The 24514-nt window shown below is 33.8% G+C and overlaps 1 protein-coding gene across 1 annotated transcript in view; it reads left to right on the top strand.

Annotated features, from left to right (window-relative positions):
- LOC128983570 (transcription termination factor 2) overlaps positions 1-24514 on the top strand; it is a 65382-nt gene that overhangs the window by 13543 nt on the left and 27325 nt on the right. The window contains exons 2-6 of the mRNA XM_054402895.1: positions 5405-6506; positions 7625-7766; positions 15577-15687; positions 22567-22767; positions 23327-23473. Coding sequence (XP_054258870.1) covers positions 5415-6506; positions 7625-7766; positions 15577-15687; positions 22567-22767; positions 23327-23473 — 1693 coding nt within the window. The 5' untranslated portion in view covers positions 5405-5414. The remainder of the gene's footprint in view (positions 1-5404; positions 6507-7624; positions 7767-15576; positions 15688-22566; positions 22768-23326; positions 23474-24514) is intronic.

Raw genomic sequence — 24514 nt, 5'->3', positions numbered from 1 at the left:
GGCACGCATGTGCAAGCGTAGGACTCTACCATTTTTCTTGCCCAAGCATGCTTCCTATGTAAACGCAGCCATTTTCATCAGAGACACTATTTATTTATTTTCTTTGTACGAATGACTTCCCAATAACTTATTAGACCCAACTGCACAAGTAGGTAGACAAAACGAGACGTAGGAACTGGCTAACTCTGGAACTGGCTAACCGTCTCAGTCAGGAATTGGCTAACTCCGGAACCCGCTAACTCGATTTTGTCTCGCGGCGGAATTCGCTAACTCTGGAAGTCGCTAACCCGGCCGCGCCCACTGCACGGAGCGTTGCCAACCTTGTACGACAAAATAATCGTACACTGCCGTATTTCAAAATGTCAGTGTCAATAAAGATACAGTAAATTTATTGTTTTTTGTTATCAATTCCACTTTTAACAGATAACTAGCCCAAAGCAATTCAAAGACAATTAAAAAATCATGAAAAAGTGTTTTTTTTATTAAACTCTACAATGGCCAGATAAATGTTTATGATTTCGATCTTAAATATAAATGCCATCAGTATAAAAGAAAATAATAGAATATGAAAAATATTGAAATTTCAGTTTAATTGGTACTAAATAATTAAACCTCTACGAAACTAAGCTAAAATACACGCAAGTTCTTAAACACGGAAAACAGATTTATGTTACATGTTATAAAACCGTTTTTAGATTGTACGCCTAAACACCACTAGTAAAAAATAGTAAAAGATATAATATTCATATAATAAAACGTGACACGGTAATTTTAATTCACGATTCTTAATAAACGAATTGACGGATTTTCCTGATTTGAGTGTTGGGTTTCCTTTATATTGCTTTCACAATAGATATAAACTATACCAAGCCATTGCTCGGTTCACCGTTGCCCAGTACTGAGCTTCACAATAGACAATAGCTTTGTTTTTGGATAAGTTAAGTAATTTTAGCTATGACCACCAATTCATAGAATTGTAACAAACAAGAACGCCTGCATCCATTTAGAATCAGCCTAGAGAAACACTCCAGACATTTAAAAAGTAGGCCTACTGAAAGACGTAAAATTAATATTAATTCAACAAAATTAAGAGGATGACCCCGGGTCTACACTAATAGCCTACGATAAAAGAAATTTACAAGTTGTATTTATGCATAGACTAACTTTTAATGCAATCCATGAATACATTAGGCCTACCACTTTATAATGTATTGATAAATATTTATTTAAATTCAATAGCTCTATTTAAAAATACATTACCACTACAATGTAATTCTTTAATTACGTTTAACGTGTAAATTTTATTATGATTTATGATTCAAGGTTACAAGCCCAGTATATAAAATACGAACTCAATAATTTTATTTGCAGAAATTTACAAAATGGTATTTATTCGAATAAAAGAAACAAATGGCGGACTACGAAAATAGATATTTCATAACATGTAATAGATCCAAATTAAATGTGCATTTTTATCTTTTTGCATACCAATAAGCTACTATCATAGATAAAACATACTCCCTTAGTAGATTTCTCATCCTAATGGATCAGCTGAAGACAGTTTTATTGTTAGTTCTGTCCGGTGCACTGTCTTTAGAGGTCGTGTTTTGTTTACAATTGTTTCTTGTTTTCAGTAATTTAAAACCTCGTTTAACCAAATAAAACGTTCTAATCACAACTAATAACACGTCCCCTAGTTATATAACCAAACATTAAAAAACAAATCATGAAGTTAACTATAAAATAATAGAAACACACTTTTGTCAACACTAGCGATCAGTGTCACCGGACATGAACTAGACACGAAAAACGAGCTTCAAAGTTTACAATGGGATGTAAAGTTTAGTTGTGTTGGTTAGTCTATGGTAAGACTATAATGCATTTTCCACAATAATAATCATAGGAATAATGTTAAACATACTTCTAAATATATTTATTTTATCGACTACGTTGCTCTTACTCCTAATAATCGTAGGATACGACATTATGGTACCGATACGATAGGTACTACACTTTCGGCAACACTGGCCAAAAATATTCGTGTTTGGCTCCCATTGGACGGCTCGCGTGGCTTCTGATTGGGAGTTAGCGAGTTCCGCCGAGGGACCGAGTTAGCGACTTCCGTGCGAGGACGGAATTCGCTAACCCGGCTCTAGAGCGGGTTAGCGGGTTCCGGAGTTAGCCAATTCCGAAACCGAACAAGTTAGCGAGTTCCTCTCATCGACCAAATTTGAAGATAGGGCGTTTAACATGGGGTTAGCAGGTTCCAGAGTTAGCCAATTCCGCGGACCCGACAAAACTGCATAAGACCCCAGTGAACTTTAATCAGGGTTGTAACTTAGGATTTATTAGTGAACATTTCATGAATGGAGAATCATAGGTGATTGGTGTTGTTGCTAGGTAGAGTCTCAAACTAAAGAAAACAGTTGATTATTGCTTCTTTACATTGTTTCTGGAGATCTATACGCAATACCCCCCACCAAAGGAGAGGGGCCGTGGGTCATCCCCCGGAAAAATTTGAAAATGATGTGCTTAAATGAGCTATTTTTAAGCTATTTTGAGACATACAAAATTAAATTGACCTATCTTAAATGTCTAAGCTTCCCAGTTTATTTCAAAGTTCAAGAAATGTTTAAAAAATAAACATTTAATGTGAAGTTGTTGTATTATTGAGAGTTGTGGAGTTTCATTAACACGTGGTTTTAGCAACGAAGGAACACCACAAAAATACAACACATTAAGTTTAAAATTAAAAAATCATAGAATTGATGTTTTTGTAATGGACTCTAGCATCAAGGCTCTACCTATTCCCCAAGATTGAGAAAATCGGCTCGAGCTCGATTTTCTGCTTTTGTGCTTGATCTTTCAAACTTGTAGGCTAGGCTCTGCTCAAGACCTGGACCCGGGACCGATTTACTTTTTCATTTTGAGGTCCCCAGAGGCCAAAATCACCATCCGTTCTAATTCATTTACAGTGTATGGAATACCCCCCCCCCCCCAAAGGAGAGGGGCCGTGGGTCATCCCCCGGAAAAAAATTGAAAATGGTGTGCTTAAATGAGCTATTTTAAAGCTATTTTGAGACATACAGAATTAAATTGACCTATCTTAAATGTCTAAACTTCCCAGTTTATTTCAAAGTTCAAGAAATGTTTAAAAAATAAATATTTGATGTGAAGTTGTTGTATTATTGAGAGTTGTGGAGTTTCATTAACACGTGGTTTTAGCAACGAAGGAATACCACAAAAATACAACACATTAAGTTTAAAATAAAAAAATCCTAGAATTGATGTTTTTGTAATGGACTCTAGCATCAAGGCTCTACCTATTCCCCAAGATTGAGAAAATCGGCTAGAGCTCGATTATCTGCTTTTGTACTTGATCTTTCAAACTTGTAGGCTAGGCTCTGCTCAAGACCTGGACCCGGGACCGATTTACTTTTTCGTTTTGAGGTCCCCAGAGGCCAAAAACACCATCCGTTCGAATTCATTTACAGTATATGTGTCCGTTAGCACGATAACTCAAGCAAAAATTATCCGATTTAAATGATATTGGTATAAACGTTTAAACTTACATTTATTCTAACGAGTTTGCAAACCAGCACGATCGGACTATAGAAACAGGGTTTTATGGGATTGTGGGTATTTCCCATTTTTCACCCTGAAAACATAAAATTTTGAAATTTCTTTCCAAACCATTTTGCAGAGCTAAAAAACCAAATAATTTAGTATATTGAAGCGTTGTTGTATGCCTAACAGTTATGGAAAAAATCCCAAAAAGGTCTAAATTTAAAATTACCATGTTATTCTTAAGGAGAATATATAAACTGTTGTAGCTTGCTTGTCTATGGATATATTTTAATGAAGTTGGGAATTTTGTTTAAACTTCATACTAAGCTATCAATATTTCAATAAAAATCAAACCTCATTGTCTTCCCTATCACAACAAACCTAAGTAGGCCTACTCATTAAAAATTATGATATTTAAATAGGAAATAAATCTGACAATTTTAAGGGAATAATTTAATAGTGGATTCCAGTTAGGTAGATGGAAATTCTCTTAGTCTACAGATTTGCTGCGGCGGGGGTATTTTACCTAACTCGAAGTAAACAAAGAAACCTAGTGTGCAGCCTCCCAATACAGTAGAACCTCGCTAATTCAAATTTCCTCGCTAATTCAAATTTCAGAGGAAAGACAATATATTTGGAATTACGGTATAGGAAGTTTGAAATATAGAGAGTTTGAATTATAGAGGTCAGAATGAATAAAATTTGAATTATGGAGGTCCCAGTTTTAAGTGTAGAGAGTTTGAGAGAACGGAGACTAATGAACACATCGTGGAACATCAATAAGAGCGTCAGTTCATGTTTCAACAGGCATATTTTTTGTTCTAAATTCAAATTACAGAGGCTTACGGTGACGCTGTTCGAATTGTAGAGGATGAGTTTGAATTTTGGGGGTAACAATTTGAATTATGGCAATAAATTTAATTCAAATTGTAGAGGCTCAAGTATGTACAAATTCAAATCGTAGAGGCTGCAATAATCGAAAAAATCACATTGAATTATTGGTATATATTTTTTAATTTTAGAGGTTTTCTGAGGGTAACAAACATTACTAATTATAGAGGTTTTCGAATTATCGAGGTTTAAATTAGTTAGGTTCTACCGTAGGAGCAATGAAAGAATGGAATTATTTATTAGCTAGTGCCCTAGCCTCTTAGGTTTATTTGCTGATTTGATCGTATATAAACAGTATCAGCAAACTGACACATACTTTCTCCCATAAGCTTGTATGTAAACAAAAAAATCCGATTGTTCCCTTATTTTATGGGTTTTTACTCAAAAGTTTTGACAAAAACAATACTTTCTCTATATACTATGTATGGGGAGAAAGTAAAAATGGTCAAGTTCATTTAGTTGAATCAGTATAGAAGTGTGGGTATGTAGTGGGTGTGACCCGCCAGGGGCCACATCGGATCTAAATACGGCCCTATTATAGCGCCTTAACGCAGTCCACGAGGTCAGTTAATGCAACCTGCATGACTGATGACAATTCTTTTACTTAGGTTAGTATAGAATTTCTATTGATCGGTCAAGTGTAGCGTCAGTTTAGTTGTTGTTTACTACTTGTCCTAGCGCTCTTACTGGTTTTAACAAATTTTCGAACAAAAAATTCATGGTAAGTCTCATATAAATATTGTTATTATAGTGTAACAGAGCGTGTAGCACCGTCGCAGGCCCGGTAAAATTTCCTGAAAAATCACGGTCAACGGTCGAGGGCCCCCCTAGCTCCCGCTATCGCTGCCACTGTGTTATATAAAATACTGTTCTTATTTAAAAACACTAACTTAACTGTACTTACTAAACTCTAGTACAATGTACTAACATGTAATTTTGATTTCAGTTAGTCCACAATGGAAAAATCATTTTCATCATGGAGAGAGCCCAAAAGCTTGCTCGATATTGATAAGGATTTAGACAACAGTGAAAATTCAAACTGTGAGCCAAAACAAAATGTTTTAGTTGAAGAGTCGGCTAGTGATAGTGAAACTGAAGTAGTAGCTTCTTCACCAAGTAACGATTATGTTCCTGATTCTGATGAATCATTTAATGTTAATGAACTAGGAAGATCTCTTAACGAGAGAAAAAAACAGTCAGTTATTGTACCAGATTCAGATGAGCAAGATTCTTCTGATGAAGACAACAGCAATAATTTCTCTTCCCTGTCTGGGTCTGGCTTGAAACAGACAAATGGGCGAAGGAAGAAAAGTTCATTATTTTCTGCCAATAATCTGTTGGCAGATAGAACACCAGAAATATCAGACGACGAAGAATCAAGTCCAGAAATAACTAAATCAGCAAAACGTAAAAACAAAAAATTTGTCATTTCAAGTGATGAAGATAATAGCTCATTACAAGATTCAAATTTCAATATTTCCGATGTACTTAGTGATGAGGATGTGAACTCCTCAACTTCTACAATGAACAACAAAAGTCTGATCGATGACCACAGCAGCAACGACAGTTTTGCACCTCGTGATAATGACTTGTCTCTGCCAAAAATAAAAGATGTTTCAGCAACATCAAGGTCAAAACTACCTATGATAGATCTTACTCTTCCAATTGATGATGGGGACCAAAGGAAGTCCAATAAAAACAATGCTATTGACCTTTCTGGTCGAGTAAAGAGTGATGTTGAGAACATCTCCAACCGTAAAGGAGTTATAACTATTAGTTCAGACTCAGAAGATGATAAAATCCCCAACTCTGATGGTAAACTATCATTAGAAAAAGAGCTCAATTTCCATTTAACAAAACTAAACTTATCTTACAACAATGATAAAAAACAACCTCAAGAGAATAAAAATATAAATATAGACCTACCTACTGTCCCCAAGAATTCTTCAGAAAATGATTACTCATCCAGATTGGAAAGTTTGAAGGCAGAGCAAACAAAATTAGAAGTTCAAGTTAAAGAAGTAGTTAGGAACATCGAAACCATTAAGGTATGTATTATAAAATTACATTCCCAAGTCTTGCAATTCACTTTCAAGCAGAGTTTAAGTTTTCATAGGCTATTTTGAATAAACCCAGAGGAACATTCAAGCCCTTGGAAATTCATTATCTACCAAGGCCAAGTTTGAATTAGTTTAGAATCCTTAGAATTATTACATGCTGTCAGAACTCCGCCTGCTCTTGTTTAGTCCCTTGGTGTTGTTTTTGTTTTTTCTGTTAGTCTTTGGACAAAGTGTAACTAACAGCCTAAATAATCAACCAATCAAAACAGTGACGAATATGGAATATATATTTGGGGGGAGATTATGTTAAGTAATAGACACCAATACTTTATCTAAATTTAGCTGCTCATATTCTGAGGTTAATTTGTGCTAAATACCACTTTTAGTTTACAGAGATCATGCTTCTTTATTGTTGACAATAAATCATTATAAATATTAACTATCTATTAGGTACCATACTTATTTTTTCTTCATATTCATCACTTTGGGGAGAGGGTCCAGGCCCCCATTATATTCTCTCTGAATAAAAAAAACTAAAGCTAATAAAATGTTTTCTATAAGTTTGTCTTTCTCTGTCATCAACAAAAGCAACAACAGACTTCCTATTACATTGTATGAAACATAAGAATTGTTTAAATTTTTCAAAATTATGAGAGAAATAGTCTTCTTACCAATTCTAAATCTAAGATTTAACATTCTTTTGTCCTTTACATAAACCTAAGACAAAGCCACCGCATCTTCCCCAGAACATTTTACAATGAACATGAGGTATTGGACTACAAAACCATTTGGCCAAGTTAGGCAATTAGTAAATCAGGCTAAGTTTGGTTAAATACACTATTTTCTGATCCATCTAAGTACTTTCACTTTTCTCATACTATATTACAGTTTATGTTCGTGTTTCATTAGTTTGTTCATCATTCCTTACCTTTGTAGTTTCTATTATTAGTGGTAATCTATGAATAGTTCAACTTTGTCTCCACAACCTTTTTACTATCAAAGAAGCAACATGTTCAACATACAGTAAAAGCATTGTTGAAGTTATACTGATATTTAGTGCAGATTAAAATAAATTTTAACTTTGATTTGCCTATGTTCGTTCTTAGACCACATTGAAAACTGCAAACTTAGCAGCCCTACCTGACAAGGGTGTGCGACTGCAAATGAACCTGAAAAAATGTGAAACCAACCTAAGAGACCTGCGCTACCAACAAGGCACACTTGCCAATGAAATCATTAGATTACAGTGTAAGTAGATAATTATCTGACAATATAACTTACTGCAATGTAATTTTTACCGCTAACTGTTATGTATTTGCTTTGGGTGTATTTTTTAGTCTAGAGGAAGTGGTAGAGGAGATATAAATATATGTACAGATTTCTAAGTATGCACTTTAGATCAGGCTATGGTGGACCTGGGAAAAAATATTTTTTCTCTTGGCCTGACTTGCGTAGTGTTGCCAAAAATAAGGACTATCCAATTTTTGATTGGAAGATTTACAAGCATTTTATCATGAACAGCAAATGGGCAGTATAGAATGATGCAAGAAGGTTGCTTGTAGCGGCAGGTTTACAATAAATTAAATTCTAATTCATTATGATGAAGTATTCTTAGTTAAAAAGTTTATTAATCGGTTATGTCGTAATCATTTTAGAAATAAGGTTATTTGTTTAAATACTACTAAATAGTTCGCTCCAATCACAAAGTAGCCTAGGTTTTTTTTTAATGTTACTTGAAAGATCATTAATAGCATTTATTTTTCAAAACATAAGAGATCTAAACACCTAAAAATTGAAATATGACGATATTTTAATTTTTGAAATTTGTATGATAGAAATCATAAACGTGATGGTCAGGGACAAGCGGTACGGTCGTGAATTGTCTGGAATAATCTAAATCTTTCTAAACAATCCTTCAATTATCCTGTTAGTTATAATAAAAATATGTGTTTCAATTGCACTAAACTGTTCAATTTACAATTATATTAAAGTTATTGTCACGACCAAACACACTATATCTAAATCACACAATATCTACTGTAAATATTGTCATTGAAGAGAATCAAAGGCTGAAAACACAACTGGAAGATATCCTCGTGTTAAATGAGAGTCTGGTAAAACAAGTAGCGATTCAAGAAAGTCTCTTAAAAAATCAGAAAAACCCGGACTTTCAAACTCAAATTTTAAACAGTGAACTCAAGGCGGCCAAAGAAGAAATCAGTAGTTTGAAAGTTGTGATTGATACTCTACAAGGGGACAAAGAAGAACTAATTAAACTTCAGAACGCAGAATCAACCTCAAACAAGATCTCTTGTTTTAACTGTTTTCCCATGTTGTCCTCGGATCGGAAGAAGTCTAAGGCTACTACTAAAAACAGTAGAAATTGGACCGCCGCAGAGTGGAACCTGCCTCTAACTAACCACTTTAATGCCCTAACAAACTTGGAAGAAACTAATTCTGTAGTAACGGGTACAACAGTCTCGAGACAGGGACCTAACCTAACCAACCAACAAACGGTGAGGGGAAATCACAGGACTTTTAAACAAATGCTCAATTAAAGTGTTTCGAAAAGTGAAAAAAGAAAAGTTCTGTTACTGGCAGATAGTCATGGAAGGGGGTGTAGTAGTCAACTTCAAGAGGAACTGGGCGTTCAGTTTAATGTAACAACCATCTTCAAACCAAATGCAGGATTCAATGAAGTCGTCAAAGAGGTCAGTAACCATTGCCAACAATTATCTGACAGAGATGTCTTAATAATTCAGGCTGGGTCAAATGATTTCTGTAGTAACCCTATTAACCATACAGTAAAGTCAATTAAACCTGATATAACACAATTTGGAATCGACGAGCTTGTTCAAACTGCCAAGACTACTAACATTCTCATTAGTGGAATACCCCTAAGATTTGACAAAGGTAGCATGAACATGAACAAAGAAATAAAAGAAATGAACCACAGCCTAAATGTAAAGTTAGAAAGCCTAAAAAAATCTGGGTGCACAAATATCGTGACTGCTAAGAAAACTCTTTTCAATAAGATGGACCATACCAATCATGGACTACACTTTAACCATACGGGCAAGAAAAAATTGTCCAGAATGTTTGCTCAGTCAATATTTCACCACCTCAACCAACTCAAGGCAACTGTAAATACTGTAAATAGGCCTATTGAGGAGCAAAATGAATGTCCCACATTGGTAAATGAAGAAGAAAGAAACACTAGCCTGGACGTGAATACAAGTGTCACTGATTTTAAGGGATTTTCTACGCCTGAAATAGACAAAGCTAAATCATCAGAAGCTACCGGGTCAAAAAACTTGGAAACTTGGAGTTGGAAAGCAAAATCAGATCATCAGGGTTAGTACAGGAGGACTTAAATAGGCTAAGTTTTGTAAATAATACTAAACCACCTGTAGGCCTAGACACTAGAAGTATTTTTTATATGAATATACAAGGCTTAAGAGAAAAGGTAATGGAAATAGAAGTTTTATTGAAAGACAAATCTTTCTCAGTTTTATGTTTTAGTGAACATTGGTGTGGTGCTGATGAAATAAGCTTTCATGCTCCAGAAGGCTACTACTTAGCAACTAATTTTTGTAGAAGGGAACATATCAGAGGGGGAGTTTGTGTGTTTGTAGCCAAAACATTATTGACTGAAGAGATTGATGTCAAGAAGTATTGCGACGAGATAAACTTTGAGGTGTCGGCTGTTAAGTTGTTGAAGTATAATGTCATAATTTTGGCATTATACAGATCTCCCAATGGTAAAGTGAATTTATTCTTGAAAATGTTAGATGACTTATTGAGATTTCTAACTATTTTTAAATGCAGAATAATTATATGTGGAGATGTAAACGCAGATTTTGATGTAACCACAAAAAAGACTAGTGTTATTAAGGGTGTTTGGTCGCAAATTTTCATGTCTGATTTTTTGTTATTGTTTAATTGTACTAAAAATTAGAGATACAAATATATAAGAAAAAATTTTTTATTTTGAATATTAAGCGAGATATGGAGCTTGAAAGTAGTAAATTTTTAATCTTTGGTACCAGTTCACAGGGAGAATGGGTAATGCGATTCTCACCAAAATTTGCATTCAGGTGTGGAAAAATAAGATAATAATCACTAGCTATTTAAAATTTAAAAATTTAAAAAAAAAATTATTTTTTATTTTTTATAAATTTTTTAAAAAATTAAAAAAAAATTTTTAAAAAATTTAAAAATAGCTCTTTGTTTTTGGGAAAAATGTATCTGTATGTTGGAATAAAAAAAAATGTGATATGTTAACTCGTTTGGGCTGTGAATTCGTACCTTTGATGCCTTGCGCTGTCGGAGCACTACTCGTTGAGAGTTTGTACACTAACACCGGGGCTTTAGAATACTTTAACATCACGTAATTATTAACATCCTTTAACATTGAAAGAATACGTTTATCGTTGTATTCTAAAGCCCCGGTGTTAGTGTACACACTCTCAACGAGTAGTGCTCCGACAGCGCAAGGCATCAAAGGTACGAATTCACAGCCCAAACGAGTTAACATATCACATTTCTTTTTATTCCAACATACAGATACATTTTTCCCAAAAACAAAGAGCTATTTTTAAATTTTTTTAAAAATTTTTTTTAATTTTTTAAAAAATTTATAAAAAATAAAAAATAATTTTTTTTTAAATTTTTTAATTTTAAATAGCTAGTGATTATTATCTTATTTTTCCACACCTGAATGCAAATTTTGGTGAGAATCGCATTACCCATTCTCCCTGTGAACTGGTACCAAAGATTAAAAATTTACTACTTTCAAGCTCCATATCTCGCTTAATATTCAAAATAAAAAATTTTTTCTTATATATTTGTATCTCTAATTTTTAGTACAATTGAACAATAACAAAAAATAAGACATCAAATTTTTGACCAAACACCCTTAAGCTAATGAATCTCTTAAGACAATATAATTTATACTGTACCAATTTTCAACCCACACGAGGCTCAGCCTGTTTAGACAACATCATGACGGACTTGCAACAAAGTGACTGTGACACCAGGGTACTACAACCAAATTTATCTGACCATAAAGCACTCCAATTGGAATTTAAAATAGGCCTAGCTGAAAATATTGATAGACCCAAAATGAAATTAGATAGGAAATTTTCCTTGGACAATATTATCAAATTCCAACATCATCTATGCAGTCTGGATTGGGATTACATATTGAAAGAGCCTAATAATATATCGGCCAAAGATTTGTTTTGTCAGTTTTTTAATAATTTTATGTCAATTTTTGAATTATGCTTTCCCTCACAAGAAATTAAAATCAAAAGCAAGCCCCGTATATGTGCTAATTGGTACACACCCGAGACTTGAGAAAATGAAAAATCAGATTTTATTCTGCAAAAGTGTGTATGCAAAATCACGAAGTGAACAGCTATTAAATAAAGTAAAGTACCTCAAAAAACAGTACAAACGGGCCTTGAGTGATGCAAAAAGGCCAAGAACGAAGAATTCATCGACGGGTCAACCAACAGATGTCGAGCAGCCTGGTCCGTGATCAAGAGGGCAACGGGTCAATCATCACTCACAGTTTCAAGTAGCATCTCTCCAGATGAGCACAATAATTACTTCTTGTCATCAGTAAAGGAAATAAGTTCTAAAGTGAAAGGTTCAGTGAGTGATGCCAATCAGTTGTTAAATGTGCTAATCCCACCAGCAAAAAAGTGTGAATTTTCTAAGGTAACTTGCACTGAAGTTCGTAAAATTGTAATGTCTTTAAAAAGCACCAATAGCAAAGACGTTTATGGTTTAAGTAGTAGCTTAGTTAAGTCTATAATAGATTGTATTTTGGAACCATTAACTTTTTGTATAAATTGTTGTCTAAATGAAGGTATTTTTCCGAGCCCACTAAAATTATCAAGAGTTGTTCCAATTTATAAGAAAGGTCCAGTGGCATGTCCAAGTAGCTATAGGCCGATTTCTTGTGTACCTATTTTCTCAAAGATTTTGGAAAAGGTTTTGAAAGTCCAAATAAATGCTCATTTTGAATCATCAAACCTATTCAGTAACAGTCAGTTTGGTTATCGATCTGGTCAATCAACGGTAAAAGCCATAGATACTCTAGTTAGTGAGGTAATTTCTGCTCTGGAAATGGGATCTTTAGCTCAGATCACCTTATGGGATCTGAGCAAAGCATTTGATCGTGTTAAACATGACATTTTACTAGATAAACTTAGATTTTATGGTTTATATAACAGAGAGCTTGCAATATTAAAGTCATATTTGCTGGACCGCAAACAGATAGTAGAAGTGGATGGCATACGTTCTGATGTTGCTTGTGTGAACCAAGGTGTGCCCCAAGGCTCAGTATTAGGGCCTATTCTATTTTTTTTAGTTTCAATGAATGACTTGCCTGATAAATTAACTTGTAAGACTATTATTTATGCAGATGACACTACATTACTAAATGTTAATGATGCCAATTTAGAACGTAAACATGTGGTAACTACCTCAATTACTGATACTGTCAATTGGTTTAATTCAAATAGCTTGTATTTAAATGAAAGTAAAACATGTAATTTGCAAATTTCTTTTAGGGATGTAGATTTAGAAAACTGTTCACCTGTTAAGTTACTAGGTATTACTATTGATAGTAGGCTCTCTTGGAAAGTTCTTATTGAAAATGTATGTAAACAATTGTCCAGAGTAATTTACCTTCTGATAAACCTAAAAAAAAACTTGTATCAGATAAGTACTTAATAATGTCATATTATGCCTTTTTTTTAAAGTTTGCTTAGGTATGGTCTTATAGTGTGGGGTAATGGTGTTGGAATCGAACATGTTCTTTTAGTACAGGAAAAAGCTATCCGAATTTTATCAGGTGCAGATAGCCTAGATCACTGTAGACCATTATTTTTACAAACTGGGATTCTGACAGTAATAAATTTATACATCTATGAGGTTCTGATTTTGATAAAAAAGAATGTTAATTTATTGGTCAAAAGAAATGAAATTCATAAACACAACACTAGAAATAAATGCAAACTGGAAATTCCAAAAAATAGGTTAAGTCTAACTAATAACTATCATGACTCATTGGGAATCAAATTGTTCAACAAACTGCCCTTGGAACATCAAAGTATTTCTGACAATGCATTTAACAGTAAAGTATATGTTTGGCTTCAAAGTAGGCCATTATACCACATCAATGAATTTTTTGATTTAGATATAAGAGGCTGTGATTTTTAAATTAGGTAGAGATTATTATTTATGACTCTTGTGTATTATGACTACTTATTGTTTAAACTTGACGAAGTCTATTGTAATTATAGTGTAATTAATGAATGGCCAATAAATCTATTCTATTCTATTCTATAATCCAAAAGGCTAGATTGGTCGTGAAAAAACCCGCGATGGTCGTGAAACTTTGGTCGTGAAATTACGAGTTATTTGGCTCTGTTCTGGCGGTAGCCCTGCACCTCATGTTCGAGGATACAAAGTGGACTTCTAGGTTAATCTAGCAATTGAAATATCTTATAAACAAAAATTAACACCATGTGTACTTCATCGAATGAATACGTACGGTCATGGACACACCAAAATTACAAAAAACACAATCTTTCCTTTATTAATCTTGTAATTCCTCCTTTCAACTCGAAACGACCGGCACTACAATCCTGACGTACCCCCCGAACTAGTCTCTAAAACCAACTGACTCCATCGATGCCAGGCTTGCCACTGTCGTGCTCCAAAGTTGAAAAATTTCCCCAAATGGTAGTGACGCCAAATCGAGGGACAGACTTATTTTGTCATGGTAGTCAGTTTGTAATGACAATAAAATTATAATATGCTCCTTTTTTGTAAGTTTAATAACCATTGATGACATAAAAATATGGCTTTATATATTTTGGCATGAATAATTAGTCTAAAAACAGCGTGAAAGTTGGAAAATGTACCCTAGGGACACGTCATGGTCGTGAATTTAGAGACTTAAAAAATACGAAAAAAATACCTAGAACCTATTTAAAACCAAATAAATGTGTGTAACATGTTGCCCCCGTCCCAAAAAATATTAAAACACATAATAATAAACTACAAATCCAGTATCTACGAAGTAAAAGGCCAGGGACATGAAAACGTATGTTTTTAAATTTTCACTCACCTATCAATTCACGCTTGTACATTGCCGCGGGCAGAACTGGAAGTAAACTGAATTAGGTTATGGCGGACTGACGTAGTCTCTGGATTGTCGTCTGTGTTATCTACAGCTTATATTGGACTAATTGTAGTGTAGTGATGGAGGAGAGTGTTGAAAATATTCATAATTAGGTTTTCCATTCAAGATTATTGACAATAATAACCAATTTATATGCTGGATATAAATGATGGTCTCGAAATTCTACATTACTGCAGGAAAGGAAATTTATTAAATACTTTGGAAGAGTTTGAAATATTTAAATACATAATACTAGGGACAGCACACAAATTTTGAATGAAAACACTCGATTAATTACGAATCCAAATATATTTTCAACACTCTTCTCAGTCAATACAATAGTCCAATATCAGCTGTTGAAAACGCAGACGACAATCCAGAGACCATGTCGGTCCATCATAACCTTAACCTGATTCAATTTACTTCCAGTCTTGCCGACAGCAATTTGCACGCGTGAATTGATGGGCCTATCTATAATCGTTTTGCGTTAAATGTTTGTAACGTACTCTGGCGACACCTCCAGAAGTGGATATTTTTTAAAGCAGAACGATCGTGGGGTTAAAGAACCGCCAAAACATATTTAGCAAGTCAAATTTGACCCTACCGTACATGTTAAGGATTGTCTAACAAGGTGCGTTTTTACCATTCTTAGAAGTAATCTTAATTACGAATAGCAAAATGTTGTTGGTGTTGATAGTGAACTACCATACTTAAAAAAAAAAATAGACACGAAAAACATGCTTCAAAATTTACAATGGGATGAGAAGTATACTTGTGTTGGTTTGTCTATGGATGTATCACACATAGTATATAATTCTGGAGGCCACCTGTTTATATACAAATTACTGTTATTTTCAGTAATGCCAAATAAAGGAGCTGTTCCTAAACCCATCCAACAACCATACCCTCAGCCGAAGATATTCAAGTTGCCTACAAGTACCACAAACATCAATGAAATGGGGAAAAAAGGTTGGTTAAACGTAATTAATATATGAACTTTGGAATAAGTAGCCAATAATTATGAATAATTATTAAAGTGCCCAATAATTTGGAATGTGTTCCATACTATTGTAAAATGTGTAGCCTGTTTTATGTTTCATTAGACTACATTAGAATGTGCTGATGTTGACTACATTTTCCTAATATTTTTTGAGTATTTTTTTTTTAGTTTGCGCTATTCTCAAATTCAGTAGATACTACAGTATAGTGTTCAGACGATCAAGCACTAAGAGATTAGTGGCCATCTAGCGAATCTGAAGTTAGAAACCAGCATTTATAACACAAAAACATTTATACATGAAAATTAAGTTTTAAACTTTTGCATTTTTACTTACTTTGAAAGTACTGCTTTCAAATGTTGAAAAATCGTCTGAAATCAACCGATGGAAAAAGAAATTAGAAAATTGATACACTCATGCATTTTGTAGAAATCCAAAAATGTGGATTATTTATTTCTAAAATGTATTGTAAAAAAAGGGGGCATACACTTTCCCCGGGCCAAACAGTGTTTGGGGTAAGTGTACTTTCAGCTACGGGGTAAGTGTATATGGCCCTAAAATGGGACAAATGGTATGGAGAACCAGCCAGCTATGTACATGCAATGTAAATTAGCTTATCAGGTTTAGACAAGTTTTACTCCATTTCCTAAGTTAATATCTCTACTTGATTTTAAACCTTTGGACCTTATACCTAACCTACACTAGGCAGAAGGGGGAGTTGACGCTTCTTTCTTTTCTGTTATTGTTCAATAAAAAACAGAGAAACGAGCTGTAAATATGTAAATAGTTTACCATCTATTTTCAAAGCAAGTGAACAGTACCTAAATGTTTATAGAATTAGTGAAATAGTTATGTTAGCCAGATACGAACTTATTCTAGAGGTTAAATAAATACCTTATTGTTGCCACTGCAATCCTCTGTCGCCATCCAGACGACAGAGGATTACAGTGGCAACAATAAGGTATTTAACCTCTAGAATAATATTGTTAAATAATCCGGAAGGCAACACTTAAATAATGAAGATATGAACTATTTAATAATTATTTGGTGGAATTAGGGAAAAAGTCATTTAGAGTGCAGAGTTTATGTTACATAATAGTATAGCCTATAATAACTTTATATATAGTAGCCTACCTATGTTATTAAAGGACTCTATGATACATAAGGCTGTGGTGTCGGGTGTACTATTTTTGTAACTCAATGTAAGAAGAACTAACTTATGATGATGTAATAAATGTACTTCAATGCTTAAGCATGGTGTATTAATATTATCCAAGTTAATCTTGTTTAATTATAAATATTACTTAAGTAATATTGAACATGGTGTAGGTGTGGCGTAGGTGTTATTTTTTTATCTACATAACATCGATGTGAAAGACTTTTGTTATAGAAATAGAAGTAAATGAATTGGAAACTAACCTAACATGGATTTCAAGCCGCCGCGTGGGTTAGTAATTGACGATAATGTTGCTAACAATTGGACATTATTTAAACAAAAGTTCAAAAACTTTCTGCTCGCCTCAGGGAATGAAAGCAAAGAAGACAAGGTGAAAATAGCTATGCTGCTAAATTGCATAGGTGATGAAGGGATAGAAATCTACAACACATTTAAACCCGAAGAAGCTGATACACTGCAGAAGGTAAATGAACAGTTTGATAATTATTTCATGCCCAAGAAGAATGTTGTATATAACAGGTATAAATTTTTTACAAGAATTCAGCAAGAAAATGAATCAATTGAACATTTTGTAACTGCTCTGAAGAGTCTAGCAAAGCCGTGTGAGTTTAAAGAAGACGAGGAGAGTCTAATTCGTGATCGTGTAGTGATTGGTATAGTGGATAAACAGCTTCAAGAAGTAAAGGGTGTCCCAATAAGAACGCCGGATTTGAAATGTTAACAAACCATATATTTTCATGCTAAATTTACAATATGAAACATGAATCTTAAAGCATAGTATCTCCGATTAGTAATTGAGTATTATGTCTTGTAAGTGCCAACCTGCTGAATACTGACAGGCCCGACATCTCTTGACAAAGTTTTCCATCACTTTTTCACACACTTCCTGTTGAATTCCATTAATGGCACGAATCATTTCCTCCTTCAAGTCTTGGATTGGTTGAGGATTATTGGCGAAAACAAGCGACTTTAAATATCCCCAGAATGGAACCGAGCCAATTTATTCGAACTTAGAAATCAATCTTCGGACAGATGGATCATTTGGTGCACTGTCCCGGCCGTAAATAGCGCGCAGCTTCCGTACTTGTAGTGCACTTTATCTATGACCACGCGTTGTTCCGTCGTGTAGCGATTCATGACTACAAATGGGACCTAATACTGATAACATTGCTGATAATTTGGGAATTTCTATCGAAATACAGATAAGGATCAGACGCTCCTCAAATCCGGCGTTCTTACTGGGACACCCTTTACTTCTTCGAGAAAGTGACCTAACCTTGACTAAAGCTTTAAATCAGTGTCGAGCCGCTGAACTAAGTAGACAGCAAGCGCAAATAATGCAAGGTAAGGTAGGCCTAAGTTCATATAATAGCATAGGCTTACATGCCATTAATAATACAAGACCTAAGTCGTACAATAATGGAAGAAGTTTTAGTTCTCAGAATAAAGCTAGTAATACTAGGCCTAATCAAAAACAAAGCTACCAGTCTTCTACAGTACGTGAAGATAAAAAGACAGCTCAAACATACAAGTGTTATAAGTGTGGAACTGAACATTCAAAGGCTAACTGTCCAGCGTACGGAAGAACGTGTAAAAAATGTGGACTTAAGAATCATTATGCCATTGGTTGTCAAAGAAGTGCCAATAAAAGTAAGCCAAATCATAATAAAACTGTTCATGAAGCTAAGCTAGGGTTAGAGGACATGGAAGATATTTTTATAAGTGCCCTATTCCAAGAAGACACAAGTTCACAGTCCAGTCCGCAGCATACAGCCCAAGGAGGAGTCCAGTTCAAAGATGTGTCCAGAGAGGTCGTCGAGAAGATCAACAGCATGGAGAACAATAAAGTGAAAGTGTCATCGTGGATGCAACAAGTTAAAATTAATAATCAAAGTGTTAGTTTTAAACTAGATAGTGGTGCTGAGTGCAATGTGTTACCTGAACATGTAATGGATCAGTTGCAGCTATCCAAGGTCAGTTTAGAGCCTAATTATAGCAAAATCCTAAGCTATGATAATCAGGAGTTAAAATGTTTAGGAAATGTAATTCTTGATTCGGAGGTCAATGGAGTCAAATACAAAATTAAATATGTAGTGGTCAAAACTAAAAGTGTTCCAATACTAGGGTTAAATGCTTGCATAAAGTTAAATTTACTTCAAAGAATTAATAATTTAGAGTTAGATTCAGAGAGTTTAGCGTCTAAAATGAAGTTTGTAGACAAGCATAAAGAAGTTTTTACTGGTATAGGTAAATTTCCTAAGAAATTACATCTCGAGCTCAAAGATGGTGCTAAACCTGTTGTAAATTCAGTCCGAAGAATTCCTGAATCAGTCAAGCCTAAGCTTAAAGAGGCCCTTGATAGGCTAACAGAATATAATGTAATTGAACCAGTTGATTATCCAACTGATTGGGTAAATAATATTGTAATAGTAGAAAAACCAGACAAGTCCTTACGAATATGTTTGGATCCAATTCAGCTTAATGAATGTGTAAAGTTAGATCCATATCCAATTCCATCGTCAGATGAGTTAGAACTATTGTTGCGAGGAAAGTCTTATTTTACAGTACTAGACATGAAAGATGGTTTTCATCAAATAGAATTAGATAATGAAAGTAGCTTGCTAACTACATTCATAACTCCTTTTGGAAAGTTTAAGTACAATAAACTACCATTCGGGTTACGAGTAAGTCCAGAAATTTTTCAAAGATATAATGTTCAAATGTTTGGTGACATTCCTAATGTAGGAATCTATTTTGATGATTTTATAATTGCTACGGAAACAGAAACAGAACATAACACAGTCTTAAATCATGTAATGGAAAGAGCGTTAAAAAACAATGTTAAGTTCAATGCTAAAAAGTTACAGTTTAAAGTAAGTAGTGTTAAGTATCTAGGCATGATATTTTCAAAAGAAGGTGTAACTCCAGAACCAGAACGTGTAAAAAGCATTATTGCATTAGAAGAGCCTAAAAGTAAAAAAGAGCTACAAAGTGTTTTAGGTGTAACTAACTATTTATCTAAGTTTGTTCATAACATGAGTCAGTTAACTGAACCTTTAAGACAACTTTTAAAGAAAAATGTTGATTTTGTTTGGACAAAAGATCATACAAAAGCATTTGAGACACTTAAGTCTAAGATTGCTGAAGCGACATCGCTTAAAATATTTGATCCTAAAATAGATTGTGAAATTTTTGTTGATTCATCCAATTATGGGTATGGAGCATGTCTTTTACAGCAAGGCTGTCCGATAGCGTTTGCGTCTAAAGCACTAACCGATACAGAGTTAAGGTATCCAATAATAGATAAAGAAATGGCAGCTATGTGTTTTGCGTTGTCTAAGTATCATAAATTCATTTATGGTCAAAAGGTTACTGTGTATACTGACCATAAGCCTCTAGTTTCGATTGTTTCCAAGAACATGCATAAAGTTTCCAATAGGTTACAGAAGTTTAAACTAGAACTACTCAAGTATAACATTGAAGTAAAATACTTACCTGGTAAATCTAATGTACTAGCAGACTTATTGTCAAGGAAAGTTGATAAGAACATGAATGATAAGAATGATAGTTATTTAAACAGTGAACTTGAAAAATCTGTAATGGTACATAGTCTAAGTAATCAGTTAAGTATGTCTGAGAGTAAAAAGCTACAGTTTAAAATTGCTACTGAAAATGATGAAGTTTTGAACAAGGTTATCAAATACGTTAATGAAGGGTGGCCTGGTTATAAAGTATTGGATAATGCATTGAAACCCTATCATAAGATTAAGGATGAAATTTCCCATGAAAATGGTTTGCTATTTTTTGGTAACAAGATCATTGTTCCTTCTGTATTGCGACAAAGTATGCTAAACCTAATTCATGAATCACATCTTGGTGTAGTTAAATGCAAAGCTAGAGCAAGACAAATTTTGTTTTGGCCTAACATAAACAGGGACATTGAAAACCTAGTTTTAAGTTGTCAAATATGTGAAAAATATAGGTTTGCAAATGGCAAAGAACCATTGTTAAATCATGAAAAGGCTACTAGGCCTTGGCAGTTTGTATATAGTGACATACTAGAGTATGGTGGAAAAAATTATTTGGTTGTAAATGATGCTTATTCTAACTGGGTAGAATTAAGAGAGCTATTTGACAAATCAGCTAACAGTGTCATAAGAGTTCTAAAACATATTTTTTCGCAGTTTGGCGTACCAGATCGTTTTGTTTCAGATAATGTTCCTTTTAGTTCTCACATGTTTAAATCGTTTGCAAATGAATATAATTTTGAAAGTGTGACCAGTAGTCCTTTTTATCCAAGAAGTAATGGTAGATCTGAGAAAGCAGTGGCGATATGCAAAAATCTGTTGAGAAGGGCAAAGGACAGTGGTAAAGATATCGAATTGTTGCTATTGGATTATAGAAACACTCCCCTTAACAATGTTAATGTTAGTCCAGCACAGTTATTTTTAAATAGAGTATTGAAGTCAAAAATGCCTATAAATACAAAGGCATTAAATCCAAAAATAGTTCATGTCAACAGAGATAGGTTAGATGAAAAATCTAAGTTGTATTACGATAGGACATCAAAGTCACTATGTCATTTTGATAAAGGTGATAATGTTTTGATTCAAAAAGGTAAAGAGTGGATAAGTGGTAAAGTCATTGAAAAGTTAAACTTCCCCCCCAGAAGTTATGTTGTTCAGGATAGATATGGTCAAGTGTATCGTAGAAATAGAATTATGTTAAGAAAGTGTTATTCTAAGGTTATTCAGTCTGATTATTCTGATCTAATCGCACAAACTAATTTTGGGTTAGAAAATATTGAAAGGCCTAATCAGAATGAGTTTGAGGATAATGTTAACGTACCAGTACCTAATGTTTTACCTAATAGGCCAGTAACAAACCAAACCACTAGATTCGGTCGAACCATCAGAAAGCCTAACCATTTGAAGGAATATGTTTAAGTCTGTCTGTTCATTTGTTTAATCAACATTTGTCTTTATGGATTTAAATCATTTTGATTAAAAAAGGAGGATGTTACATAATAGTATAGCCTATAATAACTTTATATATAGTAGCCTACCTATGTTATTAAAGGACTCTATGATACATTAGGCTGTGGTGTCGGGTGTACTATTTTTGTAACTCAATGTAAGAAGAACTAACTTATGATGATGTAATAAATGTACTTCAATGCTTAAGCATGGTGTATTAATATTATCCAAGTTAATCTTGTTTAATTATAAATATTACTTAAGTAATATTGAACAGTTTACCTCCAGGTAAGATTTGAATACGCATATTTAAAAAAGTGTTTTTATTTTATTTTATTATAACTAGCCTACCATTACTTGTGTGATGTTAAATAAGTTTTTACGGCATTTAATTAATTTATATTTTTAATAAATAAAAAACCATTTTAATCGGCAAATTCTTAGCTGTAGGCCTACTCCACTTGCCCCAGATGTGAGTTAATGTGAGTTTAAATGAATATATTGAGGGGGGGGGGAGGGGTGCGTGCACTTACCCCAATTTCAGGGGCAAGTGGACATCAGTTTATAATATAATTTATAATAAAAAGTTTTATAATTTTGAATAAAAAAATATGACAACATACAAAACATTCCAAGCTTTCTGCTCACCAAGTTTCATTAAGATATAACTTTATATAGTATAAATGTTGTAATTTAGCATTGGAGACTCATAGAACCCAGCAAGCTCTGACAGTAGATGCACTCAGAGCACTTCACAATTCATTGAAGAACTGTCCTTCAGAAGATATGCTTACCTCAGATCCACAAGGCCTGAAAGTTGAACTGATGCCTCATCAGCAGTACGCATTGTCTTGGCTAATGTGGAGAGAGAGTGAAAAACCATCAGGGGGTATTCTTGGTAAGTACTCAATAGACACATGCATTATTTTGGTTTTAGATTTGCCAGTGAGTTTTAGGTTAAATCCTTTTGGTTGGAAGTGATGGATTAGATAAGTGTGCAAGTGTACGCTATGACTAACCACTATACCCACCAACTGAAACGGTTCCATTCTATTTGGCAAAAGTCAATTACAAGAACAAGAAACCTACTTTTGTAAATTATTCCGTATAAATATCCTTTCTATTCCTTCCCTTCATTCTATGTCTTTATATTTCCTTTCCTTTATTTAATTTAATTTAATTTCTTATTTTAAACTATTTATTTAACAAACAATTAATTTTGTCCCAACGACCTCAGTTAATGAAAAGTAATTAGAATGTGAACTTTATGAATTTCATAGTAAACTCCACAAACGTTATCATCACAATAACTTAATTAGGTTCAAAATCTTGACCGATACCTAATATGGAATTTCTTATTTTCTACATTTTATAATTACATCAAATATACATTATAACTGAGCTTATGTGTTATATCATTTTTCTCGCTTTGACATTTCTTGTGATTTTTGTTTTAGCTGACGACATGGGTTTAGGCAAAACTCTTACAATGATATCACTTATATTAAAATCAAATGAAGTCAAACATGAAGAGGGCAAATCTGATGAATCAGAAAATGAGGAAAGTTCAAGCTCCAACTGGTTGTCTACACATCGAGCTAAGTGTAAGTATCTGTTGGGTGTTGTAATACACTAGATGGGTTAGGCAAACATACATTAAACAAACATAACAGGCTAGAATAATTAATATTTTACAAATTCATACTATTATAAAAACACCTACCTTTCCGTTATAAAAACACCTACCTTTCCGTGCCCAATCAGAGGCAGGCTTCATTAAACTCATTCATAACTATACTTGTTAAGATCAAGCCTTAAGTTTATTTGTTCATAAAGTTAAAGAATTACTAAATGTATAAGGACTTAGTACAGTATTGCCATCTGCATGAATGTTTACTGAAGATTTTTAAACAAAACCTTTTTTGCCTGGGGAGAAAAATCCCGTCCTTGTCACAAATTAAAAATACAATCCTATCCATTCCTACTATGAAATAGCCTATAAATCATGCACAAAATCAGGTGAACTTGATCATTGTTGTACAATCTTTTAAAGATAATGTAATTAGGGATGGGTCGATTGCAAAACTCGATTCTCGATTCCACCGATTCTCAGCTTTGGAATCGAAAGCGAAAATCGACCGCTCAAAGACGATTCCGATTCCGATACCCGACTCGTATGCGAAGATTCAAAAAGTCTTTATTCATCCTACAGTACACAATTGATGTACATGAATAGTGTCAGGTCAGGTCCATTCTTACTTACTACCTACATTAGCAATAAGAAACAGTTACTACATTACAAAACAATAGCCTACTATTCAAAATTGAAATTACTAAAATCTTCTATACTGTAAGGTGCAAGTTCAAGTAAGAATGCCTTAAGTTTTTTAATATATTTAGATTCGTCTTTTTCGTTTTTTAAAAGTTAGGAAGTTTTCTAAAAAATAGTTTCCAATATAAAATGGTGTATATATGAAAGTTCAATAAAATAAATGAAAAGTTCAAAAAAATTATGTTTTACCCTTGTATAATTATGCACAGGCAATTCTTGAGTCCCAGCAATATGGAAGATTGCGGAAGATCCACGCGATCTGAAAATTACCGCGATGACGTTTCTGTGACAGTGGGAGACGATGATGATGTCC

Source organism: Macrosteles quadrilineatus, unplaced genomic scaffold (genome assembly GCF_028750875.1).
Source record: "Macrosteles quadrilineatus isolate MER2022 unplaced genomic scaffold, UCM_ALF_1.0 Scaffold_1__1_contigs__length_201487025, whole genome shotgun sequence".
In the NCBI taxonomy this organism is placed as follows: Eukaryota; Metazoa; Arthropoda; class Insecta; order Hemiptera; family Cicadellidae; genus Macrosteles; species Macrosteles quadrilineatus.
Note: the sequence above shows the minus strand (reverse complement) of the source record. Positions and strands in the feature narration are given on the sequence as shown.